Raw genomic sequence first — 26,467 nt, 5'->3', positions numbered from 1 at the left:
ATAGGAAACCACAGAATTTTTTCCATCTCTACCTGTTCTAATGATAATGGGTTGTAAACCTTACCTGAGTGCACAGCTTTTCCTCTTAGCAGTCTTTTTAAAATAAACAGACTGATTTTAAAAATAACATTTCAGAAACAAATGTCATTTTTATTATTTTTATGAGTATCAGCATCTTGTGTATGGGGTTTTGGATTGGACCTCTTTCTGTTTGAACTTTATCATTTGGTGTGTAAAACATAAGTAAAATAGTATAAGGAGGAAGAAAAATGATTTATACTTGATTCACCCAGACCTAACCATTGTTAAAACTATTAAATTTCTTTCTGAACTGTAATATATATACATCCATGGACCTTATTTTGTTTTCGGACAAAACTGAGAAAAACATAGTTTTTTTAGAAAAACATAGCTTTTTTAAACAATATATCCCGAGCATTTTCCCATATCACCCAAATTGATTTGCAAACATGGCCTGGTACCTGTGTTATATTTTAATGTGCAATGTACAAGAATTCAAACCCACTCCCCTCATTGTTGACTATGTAGGTTGTCATTAACTTTTTTTTTTTTTTTTTTGCGGTACGCGGGCCTCTCACTGTTGTGGCCTCTCCCGTTGCGGAGCACAGGCTCCGGACGCGCAGGCTCAGCGGCCATGGCTCACGGGCCCAGTCGCTCCGCGGCATGTGGGATCCTCCCAGACCGGGGCACGAACCCGCGTCCCGCGCATCGGCAGGCAGACTCTCAACCACTGCGCCACCAGGGAAGCCCGTCAGTAACTTTTTTGCATTGATGAACATCTTCATAAATTTTTTGTTCCTTTTTAATTATTTCCTTAGAATAAATTCCTAGAAGTCTAATTATAGGTTAAAAGGATGAACGTTTTTCATGCTCTTGCCAAGCGGGGAACAAAATCCTCGGTGCATGCCATTGGCAGCATTGTGAGTAGTTTCCCAGGACAGCTGGGCCCCAGATGCAGTGTGTCGCCGCCGGGGCGGCAGTGCAGTAAGGGTCTCCCCCACCCGCTGCCGCAGGCCTGGTGAGCTCAGCAGTGCAAGCCGTAGAAAAAAAACAAATGAGAAAACCGGTTGTAACTAGCATTTTTTGCTCTTGCTTCTTTTGGGAGTGGGGCGGGGAGAGTTCCTTCTCGAAAACTCAGCCCTATTTATATATTTCTTATTTTTTCATGTAAAAAGAGAGACCTATATTATATTGCCTTTATCTATCTATTTATTTATTTAATATACATGTATCTATTCTTTCTCGAATTCTTTTCCCATTTAGGTTGTTAGAGAATATTGAGCAGAGTTCCCTGTGCTATATACAGTAGGTCCTTGTTGGTTATCTATTTTAAATACAGCAGGATTATCATACTAAGTGAAGTCAAGTCAGACAGACAAAAGACAAATATCATGATATGGCTCTATGTGGAATCTAAAAAAAATGATAAAAATGAACTTATTTACAAAACAGAAACAGACTCACAGACTTAGAGAAAGAACTTAAGGTTATGGCGGGGGAGGGATAGATTGGGAGTTTGGGATTGACATGTACACACTAGATTGTCTTTTTTTTTTTTTTTTAAACCCTCTCTCGTACACGAAAAACCGAGCCACTGACTTGTTCATTCCATTTCAGAGTGTCCACCGTGAGAAGACAGTAGAGGTGATCTGAAAGGAGCAGACCTCCCATCATAGCCGAGGACCCCATGAGAGAGCTTGGAAAAGCCAGGGGGTGGTTAACTAGGGTGACCACAGCCATGATAACTAATCACAGAACATGTGTGTCATCAGACTTGACTTCCACCAGTGATGGCAGGACTCACATCAGGATTCTTGCTTCCGTGTGGGTGTGAGACCGAGCCTGATCTAATTCTCTTTTCACTAACCTGGGCTTTCTTCTTAGCAGTTAGTTGGGGTGTGGCTGGAAACGGAAGAAGGGCTGTAGAAAACTGAGTGGTTGGCCAGTGTGGGGAGTAGGGAGAGGAAGAAAAGGAGGAGATTTGGGGAGCAAAGATACTTTCAAGGAGCAATCTTTTAAGTCTTCTTGGAAGAGGACGTCAACTCTGGGAGATTAGAGTATACGCTGTGCTTTTGGCATATACCGGGAAGCAAGCACCTTTTAAGAGCTTGGCTTGAAGTTGGTAACTAGTAATGCAAACTACTGATTTTTAAATTTTTTTTGGTTAAGTATTTGTTAATGAGCAAATTGATTTCTGTAACTGAGAAAAGGGTTATAAGACATGGTGTGTGTCTCGCCCCTCCCCACAAATCACGGCTTCAGGGGCTGCTTTTCAGTACTCTGAACCTGAAGCTGGAAGACACCTTGGTTTTAGACTCTACTTGAGAAACGTGACTTTGGCTCAATATACTTTTATTGAGGGCTTGGCACTGGGATAGGTGTACAAAGATGAAAGATCAGACCCTTGCCCGTCGTTTGGTGATACAAGGTTAGTAATATAAATAATAGATAAGTTTTTATTGTGGCATAATATACATAACATAAAATTTACCGTTTGAACCATTTTAAAGTGTACAGTTCTGTGGCATTAAATCGTTGTGAATGTATTTACCATCATTCATTTCCAGAACTTTTGCATCTTCTCCAACTTAAAACTCTGTACTTGTTAAACAATGACTCCTCATTTCCCTCTCCCCCCAGCCCCTGGAAACCACCATTCTACTTTCTGTGAATTTGATTATTCTAGGTGCCTCATAAGCAAATCATACAGTATTGATCCTTTTGTGATTGGCTTATTTCACTTGGCTCAATTCTTCCAAGAATTAAGTTTCATCCACGTTGTAGCGTGTGTCAGAATTTGCTTCCTTTTTCAGGGTGAATAGATATTCCATTGTATGGTTATATACCACATTTTGTTTATCCATTCATACATCAATAGACACTTGGATTGCTTCCATCTTTTGGCTATTGTGAATAATGCTGCTTTGAACATCGGTGTGCAAATATCTGTTCCTTGCTTTTAGTTCTTTTGGGTATGTATCTAGAACTGGAATTGTTGGAGCTTATGGTAATTCTATCTTTAGTGTTTTGAGGAATCACTGTACTGTCTTCCACAGTGGTTGCACCATTTTACAGTCCCACCAGCAGTGCACAGGGTTCCCGTTTCTCTACATCCTTGCCATCACTTGTTATTTTCTTCTGCTAATAGCCATCCTAATGGATGTGAAGAGGCATCTCACGTGGTATTGGTTTTCATTTCCCTAATGATTAGTGATGTTGAACATCTTTTCATGTGCTTATCGGCCACTCATATATTCTTAAGGGAAGTGTCTGTTCAAGTCTTGATCATTTTTTAATCCGTTTTTTTTTTTGTTGTTGTTGTTGTTATAAAAGTTCTTTGTGTATTCTGGGTACCAATCCCTTATCAGATATGTGATTTGCAAATATTTTCTCCCATTCCTTAGGTTGCTTTTTTACTCTGTTGATAGTGTCCTTTGACGGTCAAAAGGTTTTACTTTTGGGCTTCCATGGCCGCTGAGCCTATGCGTCCGGAGCCTGTGCTCCGCAACGGGAGAGGCCACAACAGTGAGAGGCCCGCATACCGCCCAAAAAAAAAAAGGTTTTACTTTTGATGAAGTCCATTTTATTTTTTTCTCTTGTTGCCTGTGCCTTTGTTTCACATCCAAACAAAAAATCATTGTCTAATCCAACATCATGATGCTTTCCTCCTGTGTTTTCTTCTAAGAGTTTTGTGGTTTCAAATCTTACGTTTAGGCCTTTGGTCCATTTAGAGTTAATTTTTGTATATTGTATAAGATATGGTTCCCGTTCTTTTTTCCCTTCCCTCCCTCCTTCCCTCACTCTTCCTCCCTCCCTCCCTCCTTCCCTCACTCTTCCTCCCTCCCTCCCTCCCTCCTTCCTTCCTTCCTTCTTTCTTTCCTCCCTCCCTCCCTCTTCCTTCCTTCCTGCCTCACTCCCTCCCTCCCTTCCTGTGGATATTCAGTTTTCCTAATACAATATGTTGAAAGACAACTTTAATATATGAAAGAAGGTGCTTAGCTGCAACTCACAGGAGTTATTGAGCCACAGTCTCTGGCAAGAGGGTTCTGTTTGAATGATATAGGAGGAAGAGATTCAAGCCTCTCCCTGCGTTATGGAGAGACAGCACACTGCAGGGAGCTTCCCTGTGGGTACTTCCTGTGCAACACAAGTCTGGGAATTCCCACAACACAAGTCTGGGAATCTGCAGGATCCATTTCAAGTGAGAAGGGGGGAAAGAGAAGGACATTATCAAGGTAAGATGAGAAACACTTGGTATATACTGTGCTTCTTAGTCTGTTATCTTTAGTTATATATGTATTCTTTATAGGAGGCTTGTTTGGACTGGAATTCCCCGTTAGTCTTTAGTTTGTGGGGGGTTTTCAGTGGGGATGTGTGCGCTTACTTTAGCTATTTGTCACGGTAGAGAAGAAACAGGATTTCATGTTGGTGGGAAGATATTACCTTGTTTGAAAGAAACATAACTTTGCACATGGCCTTCATCTGTGATGGACTCTAAACCTGCTGCAGATTTCTCCCCTAAAAGTGGTGCCACAACACAAGCCTGATCTCAACATGTGTGCAGCTGTGGACCAGAGGGTTGAAAGCAGATCCTGTGTCTCTTTCCGGATGAATTCCAGGGGGACACAGCTGCAGGTTTTTCTGTAACTCTTTGCATGTGCACAGGAAGTTCCTTACAACCCACTCTGTTAGATCTTATTTCCTTTCAGTTTTTTGCCCTCGGTGCTCCCTGGGTGTCTGGCCTATAGGTTCAGGGTTCAGAGAGCCTCTGAATTGGTGCCCTCTTGTGGTCCTCCTTTGATCTGGTTGGGATCTTGGGAGTTGAAGGCCAAGAAAGGGTCCCTAAGAAGAAGAAAACTTGGGGGAATTGATTATACATTTCTGCATGAGGAAGTCTTTTTAAAATATAACATGATAAAAGCATTACAAAGTTAATCAATTTAACTATACAAATAAAATTTTTCTTCAAGAAACATCCCTTTTTTAAGGGTAAGAGACAGTTCACTGGAAAGGATATTTGTAATACAAATGAGAAATGCTCAGTTTTCTTAATGGATATCAAGAGCTTTTCAATAAAGAAAAGATCAGTAACTCAACAGAGAAGTGAGGATAGGATATCAACAGACTGGTTTCAGAAAAAGAGAAACAAAGGCTTTTAGGCATATAAAAGATGTTTAGCCTCACTTAAAATAGAAACGTAAATTAAATAGGTAGATAGCATTAAGTTAGATACTAAGAGTATGAGGAAATAGATGTATGTAAATCACTGATGCTGGGGGATATCTGGGCTTATGTATGGAAATTTTAAAAAATACAGATTCTTTGCCCTAGCAGATCTACTACTAGAAATTTATCTGACAGGTGTATACATTTGCCCATACGTGATGCTTGTTTTAGAAAAAGTTGGGCACGATTAAAATGTTTATCAGTGGAAGACTAGCTGCGGTTCCATTCATACAAGGGAATGTATGCACTTGTAAAGGAAGAGGTCTTAAATGTGCTGATGAGAAAATCTTCAAAATATATGAGTGAATGAAGGTACAGCATTGTGTTAGTGTTTGTTTGAAAAGTTTGTACACGCTTCTGTTTTTTATATGCAGTGACCGCCTCTCAAAGGATGTACATGAAAACTGAAAACAGCACCTGCAAGAAAGTCAGAAAGGTGGTTGGGATGTGGGGTGGGAAGAAGGCAGACTTCACACTTTGTGCTGTTTCATACCTTTTAGATTTTGTACCATGTTTCAGATATTGCCTCTTAAAAAGCTAACTGCCTTGAAAAGGGTAATAGAGATAAGTAAGTAGAAAAACCAAGATAAAAACTAAAAAAAAAAAAACAGAAAAACCCAGAAAACCCCCAAAAACCCCCAAAACAACCTAGAATTTCAGCTCAGGTTTTAGATCACCAAGGTTTAACAATGAAGCAGAGACAAATGACAGAATTCTGAGCTAGAGAGAGAACGTAGTCCTGTACGGTTTCATAGATGTGAAGAAAATAAAACGAATGAGCATGAATCAGGATGAAGTCTTCAACTGAGTTACAAAATAAAAAGTTTCCCAATAGACTGTTTCCAGGAAATATTTGTATAAATGAAAATTTAAGGGGTTTTAGAGACAAGAATAATTTTTATTGAGCATGTATTTTGTGTTAGCCACTGTCTTGTATATATTGACCTGTTAACACTTAGAGCCCATTTGTGGAATGGCTGTCACTCCTACCATTTGCAACAAGGACAGTTAATGGTCTGAGAGGTTGAGTTGTCTGACACATAACTGGTGTGGGTGTGGTAATGTCAGGAATCAAGCCAGGTCCCATGTTCCCAGCCTGATTCCAAAGGACCCATTTTTCACCTTTTAGAACTTTGTGGTAAGTGGGTAGTTTTTGTCCATCTCGGCCTCTTTTTTATTTTTTTTTAATCTATCTTGCTCAGAAGCTTAGGGCATTTCTATCACGATACAAAATGGCACTTTTTACACATCTGCAGCCTAATTGGTACTCATTTTGAAGACCCTGAAGCACATTGCTGGATCTAAAAGCAACTTCTTAGTTACCAAGGAAACAGTAGATTTAGCCTAGTGCTCAGTCTAGTTTCTTTTAAGTGTAGTTGAAATCTTTAAAAAGTGGTTGAGTCTGTTTAGCATGTATGATAATTATTAACCAGGATATTTGATGAAGTAGACACTCCTATATGCCAGCTAGTAATAGTTTACACTTAGAGCAAACGGAAAACATCAGGAAAAATTCTGCAGGAAAAGATTATAGAATGAAATGATACATATCCTATGGCATATATCCTCTGGAAGAAGAAAAAAAAAATTGTGTCCAAGAGTAGACATTAATAGAAGTTGAAGAACGTGCTCATATTCTCTGTGATTTAAAAAAAGAGAGAAATTGAACCCAGCCATTGAAAAGTGACAGGTGTATTAGCTTTCTAGGGCTGCAGTAACAAATTATCACAAACTTGGTGGTTTAAAACAACAGAAATTTATTCTCTTACATTTCTGGAGGCCAGAAGTCCAAAATATAGATGTTCGGCAGCATTGGTTTCTTCCGAAGGCTCTGAAGGAGAATCTGTTCTGTGCTCCTCCCCTAGCTTCTGGTGGAGTTCCTTGGCTTATAGATACATCACTCCAATCTCTGCCTTCATCTTCACGTGGTGTTCCCTCATGTCTCTGTGTTTCCTCCTTTTCTGTTTCCTACAAGGACGCTTGTCATTGGGTTTAGGGCCCATCCATTGCAAGGATGGTCTCATCTCGAGATCCTCAACCTTAGTTACATTTGCAAAGACCTTTATGCTAAATAAGGTCACATTCTGAGGTTCCAGGGTTTAGGACATGGTCATATCTTTTGGGGGGACCACAATTCAACCCACGAGAGAAGTTGAATCACAAAAGATGGATGATCATTGATCTTTTTTTCCGATAAACTTTTTTGGGAGATAATTGTAGATTCACATACAGTTGTAAGAAATAAAGCAGAGAGATCCCATGTACCCTTTACTCAGTTTCCCCAGTCGTAATATCTTACAGGGCACTGACCTCAATAAAGTGAAGATATAGAACATTTCATCCCCACAGGATCCCTCCTTCATGTTGCCCTTTATTAGCCACCCCTGCCTTCTTCCACCACTGAGATCCCCCATCGTCCCTCATCTCTGTCAACCAGTAACCTCTTCTGCATTTCCATCATTTTGTCATTGCTAGGTTACATAAAAGGAATCATACATTACCCCCCTCCCCCGCGCCTTTAGCATAATTCTCTGGAGATTCCTGCAGGTAGGTTAGGAGTTCATTCGTTTTCATTGCTCACCTGGTGCTCCATGGTGTGTGTCACCCGTTTGTTTAAGCATTCACCCACTGGAGAACTTCTGGGTGATTTCCAGTTTTTGCCTGTTATGACTAAAGCTTCTGTGAACATATGGGTACAAGCCTCTGTGTGAACATGTTTTCATTTCTCTGGGCTATATAAATGCCCAGGAAGGAGTACAATTGCAGGATCATATCGTAGTTGCATGTTTAGTTTTGAAAGTGCCGAATTGTTTTCCTGAGGATGTGAGCCATTTACATGTCTCCCAGCAGTGTATGAGTGATCGCTTTCCTTCCCGTCACCAACATTTGGTGTGGTCACTATTTTTTATTTTAGCTGTGCTGATAGGTATGTAGTGAAATGTCATCCTGGTTGTTTTTTTTTTTTTTTTTTTTTTTTGCGGTACGCGGGCCTCTCACCGTTGTGGCCTCTCCCGTTGCGGAGCACAGGCTCCGGACGCGTAGGCTCAGCGGCCATGGCTCACGGGCCCAGCCGCTCCGCGGCATGTGGGATCCTCCCGGACCGGGGCACGAACCCACGTCCCCTGCATCGGCAGGTGGACTCTCAACCACTGCGCCACCAGGGAAGCCCTCATCCTGGTTTAAATTTACATTTCCCTAACGGCTAAATGATATTGAGCATCTTTTCATGTGCGTATTTGCCACCTCTATACCCTCTTGGGTGAAATGCTTCTTCACGTCTTTTGCCTGTGTTCTAGTAGGAGTGTTTGTATTTACTGTTGAATTTTGAGAATTTTTTATATAAGATACTAGTCCTTCGTTTGACATGTGCTTTGTGAGTATTTTCTCCCAGTCTGTAGCTTGTCTTTTCATCCTCTTAAGAGAGGTTTCAGAGAGCAAGGTTTACTTTTGACAAAATTCAGTTTATCAGCTTTCCCTTTTATGGGTCATGCTTATGGTGTCAAGTCTAAGAAACCTTTGCCAAGCACTAGATCCTGAAGACTTTCTTTTTTTTTTTTTTTTTTTGGCCGTGCCACGTGGCTTGCAGGATCTTAGTTCCCCCACCGGGGATTGAACCCGGGCCCTGGCAGTGAAAGCACCAAGTCTTAACCACTGGATCATCAGGGAATTACCCCGAACAAGTTTTCTGTTTTACATAAGGCTGTTATCCATTTTGAGTTAATTTGTATATAAGGTATGAGGTCTAGGTCAAGGTTCATTTTTTTTTGCCAGTGAATGTCCAGTTGGTCCAGCACCATTTCTGGAAAAGACTGTCCTTCCTCTGTCAAGCAGGTGGACTTATTTGTGTGAGTCTAAAACAAAAGTTTGGCCTGTGTCTACTGATAGTTGCTTCAGTTTCACAAATTAATAAGAGAAAATCATTCTCTGCAAAAGATATGTGCTTTAATGCTTCTTATCTGCCAACAGTAGATTAGCCCTGATGATTTATGATGATTTACATTGTGGTAAACTTACCATACTTTATAGAGTAACATGGTGTGTAGCTTTGGGAATTCTTTTATTTATTTATTTTTGGATTCCAGAGGAGTTTGGGGGCCAAGGAGGTAGTTGATGAATGATGAATCCATCAAAATCTGGAAGGGATAACTTGAGGCAATTGAATCTCTTAATAGAGGATTTGAACCCCTTTCTTCAGATGCTATGAGGAATAAATGGGAAGTTGGGTTTTCAAGGACAGTGAAAGAGACCTTCCAAAAGGACGGGGAGGTGGGTGCGTGGCACACGCTTTCGGTTTCCTCTCCCTGCTGTGCTGCAGTTAGACACAGGTGCTAGAGGAACCCTAAAGAGAAAATTAAAAAAAAAAAATCCTTTGACCTCCAGATAGTCTAACTTCTGGTTTTCCACAATTTAGACAAGGATTACTGGAAAGGAAGGGTTAACTCAAATACGCTTTGTACAACAAAGCAGTCTTGTGCTGTTAAGTCCACGTTAAACGTTTACCCATGTGTGGCCTTCAGTTTGCAAAGATTCAGCCAAGGATCCAACTGGCACATTGTGCTCGCCTTTTTATCCATTCATTTTTTTAAAACGGGGGAGTCAGCTTTCCTTTTTGTGCCTCTCTCCAGAGGGACTTCAAGTCCTGGGCCATAATTTCTGTAATAGGCATATTATCCTTGCTTCGTAAACCAAACTGTACAAAGTGGGTGTGTTTTGGCACCCCTTGTCCAAAGACGTGCTCATCTTTTCCTCGGACAGGGGGCTCGGTTGGCTGAGTCTTACCATCTCAGCTTGCCTCCTGCCCCTCAAGTAAAAGGGGAAGAAAAGAGATCCAGCCTCACTTGCACCCCTGAGGCAGTGAGCACTGACCCTCCAGCATGCCTCCTCTTGCTTCTGCCTTTTGCAGAGGGCTTCATAAGGAGCAAATTCATCAAAGCTAGCAATAAGCCTAGATGCATTCCATTTTTTTAGGAGTGGGGAGAGTTGTGGTGGTGCCTTTTGTGTTTGTCCTGTGGGGAGTACAAAGAAGTGTCCACAGATTCCATATTCAGGCTCAGAATCAGCAAGAGGGGGCTGAAATCAATCACTGTTTTATACTGAATAATTGTAACCCGGTGGTGAGGCCCGCATCGCCCCTTGAGCACAAGCACAGTCCTGTCTTGCCTTATGTTTTGCCTGAGTTTGGTGGCAGGTGTTAACCAGGCTGTGGCTGAGACTGGAACTCGGCTTCACATAAGGAACATGGGTACCCGCCCCCCCTTTTTAACTGAAGTATAGTTATTTTACAGTGTTGTGTTAGTTTCAAGTATACAGCAAAGTAGGGGATCAGAAGTGACTTGTCTTGCTCTTTTCCTAGTAAAATATTTCTCAGGAAAACTAACTTCTAAGGAAGTCCAGCAAGCCTGTGCTCTGGAGCCCAAGGGGAGGAAATTACACAGCCGTGCTGAGAGTGTTCTATTCCTGGCAGCTCCTGTATTATTTGTTGTGGACACTGCACCCGTGTTGTAGGGTCACTGTGGCTCTCGGGAAGAGAAGAGGTTTCTGTCCCCTTCTGATGCAGTGGCAAGGCAGGCAGCGTGTGTGATTGTTAAGAGCCGGCGTCCTGAAGCCAGCCTGCCTGAATGTGAAGACCAGGGCAGCTGCTGTCTCGCTGTGTGATCTTGGGCCAAGTCACTTAATCTACCTCTGTACCTCCATTTCCTGTATGTCAGATGGGCACGGTAAGACCATGCACCTCATAGAGCTGGTTGAGGATTAAATAACATAGTAAATGTGAAGTCCTTAGAACAGTTCCTGGCGTCTGTGTGTTAGCTATTGTTCATCATCCCTCAGTTGATTCTAAACAAGTTTAATTTCATGAGTGGGTGTTCTTTGAGGGGGTTTCTCTGCAGGGCCTCGTGACTCCAAAGAGAACAGAGCCAACTAGGTAATTTTACAAACCCAGAAGTGAATTATTTTAAATGTCTTTGCTAGGAATAGAGCTTAGATGGACAATTCACTGAAAAGTCCTGGGAATATGTTTATATTGGTGACTGTTGATCAACCTGAATTTTTCTCAGCTGCAGGCTAATACCTGGTATTTTCTAGGCTGGACTACCTTTGCAGTACCAACACGGATCAGGAATTAAAACTGTGCTCTGTGATGACCTAGATGGGTGGGATGCGGCGGGGGAAGGAGGTCCAAGAGGGAGAGGACATATGTATACATATAGCTGATTCATTTTGTTGTACAGCAGAAACTAATACAACATCGTAAAGCAATTATACTCCAATTTAAACACACACACACACACACACACACACACACAACTGACAGCTTCCATTGTGGGGCGTTTTCATCTAGTACTGTTTATAATCTGGTTTCCCCCCTCCCAGCTGCAGCTTCCTCTATGGAGTGCTTGGCCTGCAGCACAAGTAATGTGCTAAAAGATGGGGAGGATGTTTAACTCCACTCTGACACATCAGGGTAAATACAGAGAGAGAGGCTGGCAGGTGGCACAGAGGTACCCAGTGGTCTGGGGACATTGGTCCAGGCAAAATGCTCCACACCTCACCTTTTAAAACTCACAACTCCCCTTGGCTGAGGGGATGCTTGTGGCACCTGTGATGAATAAGGCAGCCTCTTGGCCCAGGACAGGAGAATTATTGCAGCTTTCAAAAGGACATTTACACTATGGTATATACTGGGTATGTGGGTGTTGACGTTAGGATTATTTAAGTTGAAAGAGACAGAAAACTTCAAACAACAGGGTTTAAACAAGATAGTTTACCTCATTCCTCTCTTAGTTCTATGATCCTTTGAGGCTCCTTTATTTAGCTGCTTCACTACCCTTAGTTAGCATGGTATAAATCCTACAGTGTGGCTGCTTGAGCTCCAGCCATCAAGTTTTCATTCCAGCCAACAGCAAGGAGAAAGTTAAAAGGGGACCCTTATCCTTTTAGGAGATTCTAGAAGCTTCCATTTCACAATTGGTCTAATTGGTCAGAACTTAGTACAATCACAAGCTGTAAGGGAGGCTGGGAAATGTAGTCATGTGCCCAGCTAAAACTCGGGGGCTGAGATTTGGGTACACAACTAGTTGTCTCTACCTGAGTATGTGACATGCTTTAGGATGGAATCAAGGCTGATGCTAAGGATGAGCAGGGCAAACTATATTTTTGAAATTCCAGGTCTGAAGAAAAAAGAACACTGTTGGGCCATCAATTCAGACATTTCCTGTGGTCATCCATTTAACCACATTTGAGTGAGCCCCCCAGGTGCCAAGGCCTGCCAGGCCCTGGGAATAAAAGCTGAGTCGTAACTGGTTCCTGTGTTCCAGGAGCTCTTAGTTATTGTAAGGCAGCTATGCTCACCAACGCTTCTTAGTGATTGGATCGACCTGTGGCTACCTCTTGATGTCTAAGAGCCTTTTTATCACATAACAACTTAGTGAGTTTCTGATTTAGATCTTATTTACTTGTGTGTGTATGTGTATGTGGTGGTGGTATTGTAGTTGTAGCTAGGAGAACCCATTTAGCAGTGCCTGGGTTCTGGGGTCATCTATGGACCCAAGGCTGGTTGGCCTTACAGATATTCCCAGGGAAGCATTGAGTGACACCTCCCTATTGCTTCCATATAGTTGGCTTGACCAGGAATTGAGTCAGTAGATTTGAGCTCTCTTCTGTCTCAGGGCAAATTACTGGGGCTTTGGTTTTCTCATACTTGTAAATTAGAGTTTCTGAGCTGCATGGGGAGCAACCCCAGCCCCCAAAGGTATGATGTAATGTCTGGGGGCCATGCTGAGCACCATATAAGGTAGTGCTGTGTTTCTTTTTTCTTTTTTAATTAATTAATTTATTTTGGGCTGTGTTGGGTCTTCGTTGCAGTGTGTAGACTTCTCATTGCGGTGGCTTCTCTCGTTACAGAGCACGGGCTCTAGGCGCGCAGGCTTCAGTAGTTGTGGCACACGGGCTTAGTTGCTCCGTGGCATGTGGGATCTTTCCGGACCAGGGCTTGAACCCATGTCCCCTGCATTGGCAGGCGGATTCTTAACCACTGCGCCACCAGGGAAGTTCCAGTGGTGTGTTTCTTACTTGATGACGGTGACAGGGAAAGCTACTTTTAAGAGTTATCGAGGTGACTTGTACGCAGTCCCAGAGTGACGGAGTTAGATGGGGTCTTCCTGCCTGAGGAGGCTAAGCATCTGGCCTTCTTGCACTCTTAGCTGCTGGGTGGTGCCTTCAGGGCAGGTGTTAACTGATGCCCACAACCCATTCTGAGGGTGGGGAGGGAGTGATGAGTCAGGTGCCTCACCTGGAGCTGACTGACTATTTTAAGCTGTGGGCTGTGTGGTTGCTAGGTTTTCCTCCATCTCAGCAGTGCTCCCTCTGATAATGAAGCAGCTCACTCTGAGCAGGACAGACAGCTTGATGCGATTCTTGCACGTTGGGCAGCATAGCCCTCAGCCTGTACTCTTCTGAAGGTTGCGCATGAGAAATACCAACCCCGTCCCCTGGGGACACACCCAGCCTGAAGCCCTCTGTAGGGCTGAGCTATGTTGCTCTCAGCTGACCAGCTTGGGCTCCATCCAGGTTATGTGTTGGGGTGGTTGCTGGTTCACCCAACAAAGAGGCCACCAGAGCTCATTTGCTCTGTTTGTTTCGTTTGTTTTCCTCATTTGGCAATATTGGGATTGGACAAGAGGATCTTAAGGAAGATCTTGGAAGACACACACACACTAGAAATGGCACACTAAGATGGTGTCTAGGCTGTCTGAACCACCTTCTATGTGAGAATCAATTTAGGGAATTGCTGTACTTCCTAAAACAATGGGAAGTGTCCCCGAGAAGGGAGTCCACCATATTGGTTAGCACATCTGGGGGACTGGCCTAATGATGAAGTCCAGTGTTGGCATGTTCTCAGAATTACAATGTGGGAAGGAATCTCAAAGTCATTGTGAGTTGTTCTCCATCACTGTAGTTGTTTGTGAGATTTAGTCCTACAGATTTTTCTTCAGAGAATTTTCTGGGCCCTCCAAATTTCTGGCTCCTAACAGCTGGATTCCTTGAACATAATCGAAATTTAGGTTCCAAATACCTTGAGTGTGTGTGTGTGTGTGTGTGTGTGTGTGTGTACTTTTAGCTTCTTTTTGATATACAAATCACTTGCCTGCCTTGAGTCACATGAAATTCTATGAAAGTTGACTTTAATGATACAGTGGGACAAAACAGTATTACGTTTCTAACCAGTTCCCTCCCTGCTCTCTGGAACTGGAGTAAATTTATAGAGAGTATTGGGGCTGATGCCAAAGCTGCTTCAGTTTGGAATAGTGAAAAGAATTGTGCCTTTGCAGTTAGAAGATCTGTGGCTTGAGATTCGGCTCCATGACCTTGAGCAAGTCATTTAGCTTGATTGAAATCTCTAAGCTTCAGTTTTCTCATTAAGAAAAAAAAAAGATAAAATAGTATCTTGTTATAAAAGAATTGAGATAATATCTTCAAAATGGCACAGTAGTGAAGAAATTGTAAATCACCTTCCCTGAGTCTTCCATATGATTTCTTTTTTTCCTTTTCTAAAGCTAACCTCATTGATCTTAACTTTGTATTCAGACAGCAAGCAACCCTAACTGGCTTGTCGCTGTGTGTCCTGTCCCCCACCCCCCCCTTCTTTTAAAATAGTGTAGTAGAAGTGGCAGGGACAGAAGACATTCTGGATACATCGCGCTACGTGTGGAGATACCATGCAAAACTGAGTTTACCTCCAGCCCCACGGGTGGTACCAGTTTGCCTGGGAGGTGCAGCTGGAAGGAGGGTGGGCTCTGGGGTTGGACTCCTCGCGTTGGAATCCTGGCTCCATTGCCACTTGACTTGGGCAAGTCACTTCACCTCAGGCTTCACCATAAGTAGAGTGGGTATAATAATAATGGCCAGCACTCAAGGTTGTAATAAGTAAATGGGATGATTTAAAATGTTGAGCCCAGTATCAGCACATAGCGAGAAACTTCCCCTTAAATGTGGACTCTTCTTATAATAATAATAATTATTTTTAATTGTGGTAAAATATACATAACATAAAATTTACCATCTTAAACCATGTTTAAGTGTACGTTTCAGTAGTGTTAAGTATATTCACATTGTTGGACACCCAATCTCCAGAACTTTTTCATCATGTAACACTGCACCTATATCCGTTACATGGCTCCCCACTACCCTGCCTCCCTCAGCCCCTGGCAACCTCCATTCTACCTTCTGTTTCTATGAGTTTGACTACTCTACATACCTCCTGAGTGGGATCATATGGTACTTGTGGTTTTGTGACTATAATTATTTAATAAGTCTTAGCTCACCACAGCAATTGCACTCTCTCCCATTTTTAGCATTCTACAAGCTCATGATTGTCTGCCTTCTTCTCAAACCCTAGTCATTAGTGACTTACTTCCTTTCTTGAGGGAACAAGACACCTTGCAGCTCCATTGCATCCTTTTGAAAAGGGTAGGGCTAGAGAAAAGGGAAATTAAAATGAAGGAGCCATAAAAGGAGGGCCTTCAGTAAGGAAAAAACCATTCACTCATTGCAGATGTCCTCTGTAGGACTTCTTCCTTCTGATTGTGTGAAGATTCAAACCTAAGCACCAGTAGAGGCAATGAACCCCTCCCCAAGTATCTGTCGCCCCGATTTGACAGTTTTAACAAGTTCCAGAAAGAAGAAAATACTAGAAAAATCTAAATTAACCTAGAGGCAAGTGTTTCTTTGCTTGTTCATGCAGTGGTGTTTATCTCCTGAGTGATAAAAGGGTTTCTTCTGCTTGGAACTTCTGACTACCCTTTTTTTTTTTTTCTTTTGAAGCATAGTTGACTTACAGTGTTGTGTTAGTTCCAGGTGTGCAGCAAAGTGATTCACTTATACATATATCTATATCTATTTTTCAGATTCTTTTCCATTATAGGTATTGCAAGATACTGAATATATATAGTTGTTTGTGCTATACAGTAAATCCTTGTCATTTGTCTGTTTTATATGTAGTAGTGTATATATGTTAATCCCAAACTCCAAATTTATCCCACCCCCCACTTCTGACTACTTTTTTTTTAAAATAAATTTATTTATATTTATTTTGGGCTGCATTGGGCCTTTGTTGTTGCGCGTAGGCTTTCTCTAGTTGTGGCGAGTGGGAACTACTCTCCATTGCGCATGCGGGCTTCTCATTGTGGTGGCTTCTCTTGTTGCAGAGCATGGGCTCTAGGCACACGGGCTTCAGTAGTTGTGGCATGCGGGCTCAGTAGTTGTGGCTCGCAGGCTCTAGAGCGCAGGCTCAGTAGTTGTGGCTCACGGGCTTAGTTGCTCCACGGCATGTGGCATCTTCCCGGATCAGGGATCAAACCCGTGTCCCCTGCATTGGCAGGGGGATTCTTAACCGCTGTGCCACCAGGGAAGTCCCTGACTCCTTTAAGTTGAAGAGGAAAGGAACCAGGATTGTATGACTGTAGCCAAGTCCTTTAATTTGGTGTCCACATCTGTGAAGGGTAACACTTGTGACTTCTGGGGGTAGCTGTAATGGAGCACTTGGCCTAGGGCCTGACACCTAACCAATGATCAGTTAAAATGTTAGCAGTTGGCAGTGGTGGTATGTTTGTGGAAAGAACGGTCACCAGCTCAGTCCTTGAAAACATAGAGCCGAGACAAGCAGCTGTGGACCAACAAAACAGCCATCTTTACCCTCTTTTTTGTTTGTTTGTTTGCTTTGTTTTGGCCACACCACGTGGCTTTCAGGATCTTAGTTCCCCGACCAGGGATCGAACCCAGGCCCTGGCAGTGAAAGCGCTGAGTCCTAACTACTGGACAACCAGGAAATTCCCCAGCCATCCTTACTCTTGATAGAGAGTGTGATGAGCACTGACATTCTAGAATTGTACCTATTGTATGTTCATTAACCAGTTTTATTGGCCATTGGATAGGTTCTGTCCTAGGTTGTGCCTGGGTTAAGGGAAATGATGGTTTATCTGTGAAATTAAGTAGCGTAACTTCCTTATATGCTTTTCTGGCAGTGGTGGGATTACTATTCTTCGTAAAGAAACACACATTTAATGTGTTTTAGCTACAAATAAAAAAATACCATTATTTGAATAACCTGATAGATTATATATATCTGGCTCCATGAATCCCTCTTTTCATTTTTGTTCTTTGGACTTCTGGAAGGAATTCTATCTACTAGTGAAGGCTGTAGGTATAAAAGTTGCCCTCTCATAGCCTTGAGCTAGGAAAAGGAAATTATGGGCCTATACATGTTTAAAAACTTAGAGGTTTTGATTGCATAGAACCTTTGATTCTGTTGTAGCATTTTCATTTTTGAATGTAGTTTAAGTCACGTGCAAGCTTTATACCTTCCTGTGATTCTTTTTTTTTTTCTTTTGGCACATCTGTAGTTCCAAAAATCCTAAGTAGTTTTAAATGCTTTTTTGTGTGTTAATAGGCAAAAGTGTCATAAAAGTAAAATAATTTTCTAACAATTAACAGTTGAGTCAAAATATTTTTCCCCCACAGATCCTTATAATATGGCAGTGTGTTTCACTGCGTGTACAACAGGACATATTGTGCAAAATAGTTTTTTTTAACAACTTTATTGGAGTATAATTCAAAATAGTATTAGTTTGCACTGGCTAGTACAACAGGAGTGACCAGTTTTCCTTATGCTTGGACAAATCAAATACATTCTTCATAAGAAAGAACTTTTAAAAGTTTCCTGGTTTTTCCCTGTAAAATCAGTTGGTAAAATAAGTTCAATAGTAAGGCTTCTAAGGCTGAGCCCAAGAAACCTCTAACTGCTCATTTTTTCATCGCTTGTAATTAGGTCAACCAGTTCCATAGGGGGCTTGAGTTACAGCTTCTAGAGGTTTTGTAATGTAGACATTCTTATTTTTCAATTAATCTTTGTATCAAATGAAAAAAAAAGAAAAGAGTTATTTGGTAAATACAATCTTTCACTATCTCATTCTTTGGAATGCACTTGGTTTTATACTTTTCCTTTTACAAAGAGCGTACGTTATTGGAGAGAAAAGGAGTCAGATATGTGTATTACTAGCAACACAACACAAAGCATGTAGGTTTGAGTTCATCTGGAACTGGCGTCCCTACTCTTAGTTGGGATACCCCTAGGTTGTTTCAGGTATTGGTGATGTTTATGTCTCCAGCTCTAAAAGCGGGGACACACATCTGTGACAAGGCTGGCTGGGGTACTGTGAGGGCGATGATGTCCACGGCTCTGGACCAGAGCAAAAGAAACCAACAGAAGTAGGATGGAAGCCATGACCTTGGCCTTATACCGCCAACCAGCCAAGCTCTCTGCTATGAGGTTCCTTTGACATAAAGAGATGTGCAGGGGCTGTGAGATGTCTAGCAAATGCCCAGTCACTTCACGACCCAGAGGCCCTTTGGCCCATCAGCACAGCCTCAATGTGCCCTTTCCCCACTTTCTGCTGTCTTTTTTGTGTATCTCTACCAGGGTGCAAGCAAGGAAGAATAAAATAGTGTTACCTTTTATTAGTAGCTTTGGGGAAGGCTTTATGGAAGAGGAGTTAGAGATTACGGCCGTCCTTCCCCTGCCTTCACTGTGGATACCTGAGCGTAGTAAATTGTGTTAAGGAAAGAGAGGAAGAGACTTCTGGGGCCCCCGAATTCCTTCTCAGCAGACGTTTCCTCCCTTCCCCGAATGCATCATTCAAGATATGGTAGCCTTTGGGTTCTCCCTTCCAAAGGCCCCCTTGCTCAGGGCGCACACATCAGCTCAGTGACTGGACCTCCCTTATTCCGTTCCCTTCTTTCCTTACAGTCTTCCGTTTGTGCTAAGATTGTGCAGCTCCTGGGACAGAATGAGGTGGACTATCACCAGAAGCAGGTGGTCATCCTGAGCCAGGATAGCTTCTACCGTGTCCTCACTTCAGAGCAGAAGGCCAAAGCCTTGAAGGGCCAGTTCAATTTTGATCACCCTGGTGAGTCGGGGCATTGAAGGGGCGTGTGTGTGTGGGGTGGGGGGGATTGGTTGAAGAAGTTGCTTAACCTCTTTGTTTCCCATCCATAAAATGGAGGACTGATAGGTACCTTGCGGGGTTGCTGCGGGGCTTATAGGAAAGAAGCACTTTGCGTCGCATCCTCTGGTGCTTGGCGCCTTAAATACTGATCAAATCTGTGTCTGAACAAGGGTGACTCTTGGAGAAGCCTGGGCCAGACACAGGCTAGTGCACACGCAGCTGGTTCTCCCGCTTCCTGCTCTGCAGCAGCCTGTGTCACACCCTCCCGCCAGCACCCAGCACGTGCGTGTACGTGGCTCATGTGTTAAACTCACCAACTGGCAGAGAGTCGGGTGGAGGGTCCAGGATGGCTGCCTGAATGTTTTTTGCCCTGACAGTCCCAGATGAGCACACTGCCCCTTTAGCTGGTTTGGAGTTCTTATAACTGTGGGAGTCAAAACTTGGTGTGGTGCCTGCTGCAGTTCCCTAGTTGTGAGTATGCTTTCCAGGTTATCATATGCTGCTGGATTTAGAGAGAGGAGAGAGATGTCCGAGGCCAGAGATGGAATGGCAAGACAAAAAAAAAAAAAAAAAAAGAATCCACTTTTCAGAACTCCTTTATACACTTTGGTTGGAGATGCAGGGAATTCGCATTCTGCTTTGGGTAGAAATCTGGCTTTTTTGCGGGGAGGGGATGTTTCTCTAGGATGTGATACACGTATGTGAAATAATAGGTTTATAGGGATGCCCTGTTCATTATTATAGGAGAAATCATTTTACAATTAAGAAACATCTTAATAGTTTGATTTCCTTCAGATGCCTTTGACAATGAACTCATCTTCAAGACACTCAAAGAAATCACCGAAGGGAAAACAGTCCAGATTCCTGTGTATGACTTTGTCTCCCATTCCCGGTAAGTGAGCTGCTCTGGGCTGGGGACTGTTACCTGTTGCTCCCCAGAGCATCCCCAGAAATTCCAGGCTTCTTCCCCCCACCACCACCACCACCACGTGCCCGGTGCCCACTGCAGCCTGTCAGTGACAGGGCGGTGGCATCAGCATTGCCTGTAGGTGCACAGGGTCAGGAATTCATCCAAGTGCTTCCTGGAACAGTCCAATTGTGATCATCATGCTTTGTTAACTCTGAAGGGATAGATTTGTGAATTTGGACTCAGGTGAGGGACTGCACGTTCGTCCTCATCCACATGCCCAAGCTGTTGTCCCTGGAACAAACCCAAGGGGGTGTGGTAGAGGAAAAACAGGAAGAAGAAGAAAGGAAGCTGTTCTTTCTGCTCTCCTGGTTTACTTGGGATCGAGCTGTGTGGGGAGGTGTGAGGGCACTGGAGTCACCAAAGACTAGACCCACCAGAGAGCTTCTCAATCACGTCAGACCTGTCCTTTCCATTTGTCGATTCTCATGCTCCTAATAAGGAATAGCAGAGTGGCTTGACCTCCATCACAGCCTCCTTCCCTCTTGAGTGGTGGGAAGGGGCTTCTGGAGGACTTCCCTCCTGCTAGCCAGACCCAAAGCTCCTTCAGAGCTACACAGAGCTCTCAGCTCACTTTGTCTCCTTCGGGGGACCTCCCAGGCACACTCGACACTCGTAAATGGTGTGTCACACCACGTGTAGCTCCTTAGTAGTGGCTCAGTAAGTGTTGTTTTTAGCTCTGGGCTCTTTTGAAAGTTTCTCCCTCCCACTTTTCATTTTCCTTCTTGGTTTCTTTATCCCACTCTCTCTTGAGTTGATTTTTTTTTAATGGGAAATTAGATTTCATACCAAATATTTCTATAATTAAAAACAAATGTTTCTATCATTAAAATGTTTCTACTACCAAATGTTTCTATAATTAAAAGCCCAATCTTCATCTCCCTGTGTGTTCCTTTAGGACACATCTCAGCCTTTAATGCAGTTAGCTCACATGTTCTGTGCTCTTCTCATGAACTTTCTCAGAACTTGAGGGTGTGGCAAAGATCGGGTTGGAGGAGGAGAAAAGAGCACATTGTGATGGAAAGCCGGGCTGCTTTGGTTCTCGCCTTCATCCCTCACCCGTAGCTCTTGAAGTACTTCCTACTATGGACCCGATGCTGCTGTGCAGGACATTCGAAGAACAAGATATGCCTGCTATATCAAACCTCTACAGACTATGCAGGAATAAAGGGGTGCTTAGAATAGGGAACTGGAGCTAACATGAATAATGAGGGGGCTGGGAGAGTAGAGATCTGGGAGGCCGCTGCTGGAGAATCAGAGGAATTCGCCCCCAATGATGGCAGCCTGAGCTGCCATCTGGAGAAGAAGCTAGGTTCATGCAAAGTCCAAGAATCTGCTGCATCCATCTGGGCCCACAGCCTCTGAATGGGAACTTATGGAGTGTCTGCAGTTTCCTTGTCTAGCTATTATGGTCTAAAAATTACAGATTTTGTTTCACTTTCATCTTCTTTTTGAATTTAATTTTAAACATTTATTTTATTCAAGTATAGTTGATTTACAGTGTTGTGGTAATCACTTTCATCTTCTAAGTTTCCCATTGGCAAAGTAGCTGGGACCATGTAGGGAAAGGGATTCTGGGAATTGTAGTTTCTAGCCTTGGGGGAGTGGTGGTGATGTCAAGTTGACAAGAGACAGTCTAGCCCACCATCTCTCAGGTCCTGGGCGGGGTACTGCTACAGAATTACAGTACAGCCTGACGACTGAGGCAAGGGGATGTGGAGCAGTAGGAGGGAGGAAGGGCTGGAGTATTTAGTGCAGGTTGTGTAAAGGAGATGATATTTAAGCTGTGCATTGGAAAGCATGAGAAGCTGTTGGGAAAGGGATTTCCGAGGTGATGGGTAGGTAGGCATTTCAGGGGCCAGCTTGGTGGGGGATTGCAGTAGGTTAGGTGTGGAGGGATGGGGGTCAGTGTGTTGGGGGAGCGGCAGGAGGTGGGGAGGCTGGGAGGCAGGCAGGCCTCAGATCAGGAAGGACCATGGACCCCAGGGCCAGAAGACAAACGTGTTGGCAGTAGGAGCCATAGATGGCAGTTATGTAGGAATGGAGAGGTCAGTCTTGTGGCAGGAACGAGGATCCACAATGCTGTTTGGGAAGCCCTTGGAGTGGCCCAGGTGAGAGACTGATACGGGCCTGATGGAAGGGAGTGGAGTGAGGGCAGTTGGCAGGAGTCAGGGCCTGACCAGTGTAGTCGGGAGGCGGGAGGTGAAGATGAGTATCTCGTGCAGTACGAGCTCCGTCAAGTTCACGTATCAACAAAAAAAAAAACCCTGCAGAGTTGCCCGTCCAGATGTGTTTCACTTTTTTCTCCAGATTCCCCTCTCATACCTTTTATTTTAAAATCCTGTTCTTGAGCTTCCCTGGTGGCACAGTGGTTGAGAGTCCGCCTGCCGATGCAGGGGACACGGGTTCGTGCCCCGGTCCAGGAGGATCCCATATGCCGCGGAGCGGCTGGGCCCGTGAGCCGTGGCCGCTGAGCCTGCGCGTCCGGAGCCTGTGCTCCGTAACGGGAGAGGCCAAAACAGTGAGAGGCCCGCGTACCGCAAAAAAAAAAAAAATCCTGTTCTTTAGTGGCCCAGAGCCATCTCTTGCATGAAGCTTTGTGACCACCTAAGACGACAGCAGTTCCCCCCAACTCTTAAGAGCCACTTGTGAGAGACCCAGCTGTCCAGGGTTAACTGAGCCCATCCCACCCATGGGTCTTTCATGGTGACCACAAACAAATGTTGGGCTAAAACTGAGAAGTCACCTTTTCTCTGTAAATACCTTTCTCTGGCCTTCCCCTTCTTTATTGTAAGGAATGATTGTCAAATGAGAGGATTGGGCTAGGTAGTCCCAAATGCTCTAATACTCCAGGTTTCTTATGTGAACCTCCCAGCCCATGTCTAAACTCCTAAACAGAATATTGCACCATAGGTTCCTGGCACATCCTGGGCTAGTGGGTGCTCAATAAATGTTGTCTTTAGCTCTAGGCTATTTCTAAATTTTCTCCCACCTAGACCTACATGTGGACTTGGGAAGTGATTGATTTCAACTTTTGGGGGCACCACCCACAGAGCAGGCAGTTTGTTCTCCTTATTGTCCCAGGATTGAAGAGGCATGACTGTTGAGTTGGAAAACTACCTGTTCCTTTTTAGTGTTTATCAGTTAGGCAAGCTGATCAGCACTGCCAGACAGTGTCAGTCTGGGTAAGTTAGCACGGTCATTGCCCTCACTCTGTGTATTCCAAATGGAACCCTAGGAATCCCACACACATGTTTTGTTTCCCAGCAGAGCCTTTCTGCCCTCTTCTTGGCCCAGGGCAGCTGCCTAGAGTGACTCATTATTTCACTCACTCATTGATCCTTTTTTCTATCCATCTTGCTTCTGAACTCTGCCCAGTTTGGTTCCTTATCCTAAACCACAATGAGCACCCTGTTTTCCAGTACCTGACATTCTTCTAGGGTTGGCGTGTCTCAACCCTGGCTGCACAGTAGATATACCTGGGGAGCTTTTTTTAAAAAGGGCGGAAATCTTGTCATTTGCGACAATGTGGGTGGACTTAGAGGGTATTATGCTAAGTGAAATCAGTCAGACAGAGAAAGACAAATACTGTATGATTTCATGTATTATGTGGAATCTAAAAACAAATGAACAAACAAGAAAACAGAAACAGCGTCATAGATACAGAGAACAAACGGGTGGTTGCCAGAGGGGAATGGGGTAAGGGAAGAAGAAATGGTGAGGGAGATTAGGAGGTACAGACTTCCAGCTACGAAATGAATCACAGGTATGAAGTGTACGGTGTGGGGAATATACTCAATAATAATAATGTAATATCTTTGTATGGTGACAGATGACAACTAGACTTACCATGGTAATGATTTGGAAATGTATAGAAATATGAAATCACTGTGTTGTATACCAGCAACTAACGTAGTATTGTATGTCAATTATACTTCAAAAAACAAACTCATAGAAAAAGAGATCAAACTTATAGATACCAGTGTGGAGAGTTTGGGGAGGTGGGGAAATGGGGAGATGGGCTTGCAGCGGGAGGGAGAACTAGATAGTCAAAAGGTACGTACTCTAGTTATAAGATAAATAAGTACTAGGGATGTAATGTACAACATGATAAAGATAATTATCACTGTTGTACGTTATATATGAAAGTTGTTAAGAGACTAAATCCTGAGTTCCTTCACAAAAAATTTTTTCTATTTCTTTTAATGTTTCTTTAAATATTTCATTTATATAAGATGACAGGTGTTCACTAAACATTATTACCATTATTGTGGTAATCATTTCATGATGTATGTAAGTCAAATCATTATGTCGTACATCTTAAACTTATACAGTGCTTTATGTCAATTATATCTCAATGAAACTGGGAGAAGAAAATGTAAATTTAAAAAAAAAAGAAAAAATTAAAAATAATGTGTCAAATATGGAAAAAGAACATTGTTTCTAGAAACGGAAAACACAACGGCACATTTTTAAAACTCAGTAGACATATTTAGCAGCAAAATGGACCTAAAAAAACCCAATTCAAACACTAGGGGATTGATCTGAAGAAATCATTCATTAATGCATTAAGGAAAGAAAAAGACAGAAAAAAAACAGAAAAGAGATTAAGAGACATGAAAGACAGTGAAAAGACCTGAAAAATATTTAATCAGAAGGAAAGGAAAGAGAATAAAGGCAATATCTGAAGAGACAGTAGCTTAATTTTCCCCAGAACTAATGAAACTTACTACATCCATAGATTCAAGAAGCCCAACAAATCCCAAGCAGGATAAATAAAAAGAAATACAGAAGTGAGTTCTACGTGTTGGAATTGGTTAATATTCCATTGTGGCCTAACAGTTAATTTTTGTGCCTGCTGCAGTTGTATTTCAAAGTTTTGTGCAAAGTTGTGTACACGCACAAACGTGTACATGGTTGCTAATTGTGTTATTCATCCTTTCCATTTCCTTCTTTATTGCTACTTCATCTGTCAGTTTCTAAAATCCAGAAGTTAGGCATCTCTCCAATACCAACGTGGATGCAGTTTCTTCTGGTATTTTTATCCGCTCAATATACTTCGAACCTCTGCTGTTAAGTAAATAAAGTTTCATGACTTTAAAAAAAAGAAGAAGAAGAAATACCTGGGGAGCTTTTAAAAGATATCGATGCTCTAGCTCCACCCCAGACTAATGAAGTCAGAGCCCCAGGAGAGTAGGGTCCAGGTATAAATATTTTTAAAGGCTCCCCAGATGATTCTTTGTGCATCCAGAGTTAATACTGCCATCCTAGAGAGTCTCCTAATTGCACTAATCTGGTGTTTTTCTGCTGTCTTTTATGTTCCATATTCTGCCACCTTGGTAGTTGCTCCAACAGTGGTGCCTTAGAATTTAGACAGGAACCCAAGGGACTGAGCCAGTAGAGAATCAAAGCATGTTTATGGGAAGGAAGTCCCTCCTTAGTAGCCAACTGCTGCTGACTTTGCTGTGTCTGCACAAATAAAACCTATCATCTTAAGGAACTTTTGAAATAACTGTTTGGTTTTCTTCACAAATGTTTCTTCACAAATGTCTGCTAGTTAGGGTGAGTGGTAAACCTTGCAGTGGCGTCATTACTCCCTTTTAGTGAATTTTGAGGTGAAGTGCAAAGTGGTTTTCCGACAGAAGCAAAAGGTAAGATTGCAGTGAAAGTTGAGACAGGGCAGAGCTGGACCCCAGCAGGCCCCAGTTATCCATTTGGTTTCACTCCCCTGGCTTTTGAAAAGGCGTGTTTACAGTAGTATCTGCCTTGGGCTTCCCAGTCCTGTGGGGAGATGGATGAGGTAATGTATGTCCCTGCTTTACCGATAAGGAAGACAGCCGTAGGAGCTGAGCAGAGCCAAACCTGGCAGGACTGGGACTCTCTCCTTCCACAGAAATCCTTTCCTCTTCCCACCCTCTTACCTAGAGCTTTCTTTTCCCCTCCCTCCATCTGCCCCTTTCTTCTTCCTCCCAGTTGCCTCAGCACTGGGGGAGGGGGTGGAGTTGTTGGGAGAAAACTGTGAGTTTCTGTTTTTGAAAGTTCACAGTGTTAGGTTCCATAAATGCCAGGACTGAGAGCATTCCTGGAGACGCCTTCGGAGGGGGAAAAAAAAGTGATCACATCTTCTTTTGTCTGTCTTTATGCTTCATTCAACAGCAGGGTTTTTTGTTTTGTTTTGTTTTGTTTTGTTTTTTTGACTGTGCTGTGTGGCATGTGGGATCTTAGTTCGCCGACCAGGGACCGAACCTGCGTG

At 43.1% G+C, this 26,467-nt stretch overlaps 1 protein-coding gene across 1 annotated transcript in view; it reads left to right on the top strand.

Annotated features, from left to right (window-relative positions):
* The window catches only part of UCK2 (uridine-cytidine kinase 2), a gene marked incomplete at both ends in the record, with an annotated part of 70,577 nt that overhangs the window by 33,202 nt on the left and 10,908 nt on the right, over positions 1–26,467 (top strand). The window contains 2 exons of the mRNA XM_079697439.1: positions 19,049–19,208; positions 20,043–20,139. Of these exons, the coding sequence (XP_079553565.1) occupies positions 19,049–19,208; positions 20,043–20,139 (257 nt within the window). The remainder of the gene's footprint in view (positions 1–19,048; positions 19,209–20,042; positions 20,140–26,467) is intronic.

This window comes from Hyperoodon ampullatus (assembly GCF_949752795.1).
Source record: "Hyperoodon ampullatus genome assembly, chromosome: 2".
NCBI classification, from domain to species: domain Eukaryota; kingdom Metazoa; phylum Chordata; class Mammalia; order Artiodactyla; family Ziphiidae; genus Hyperoodon; species Hyperoodon ampullatus.
The sequence above is the reverse complement of the archived record's forward strand: the minus strand, read 5'-3'. Positions and strand labels throughout refer to the sequence as shown.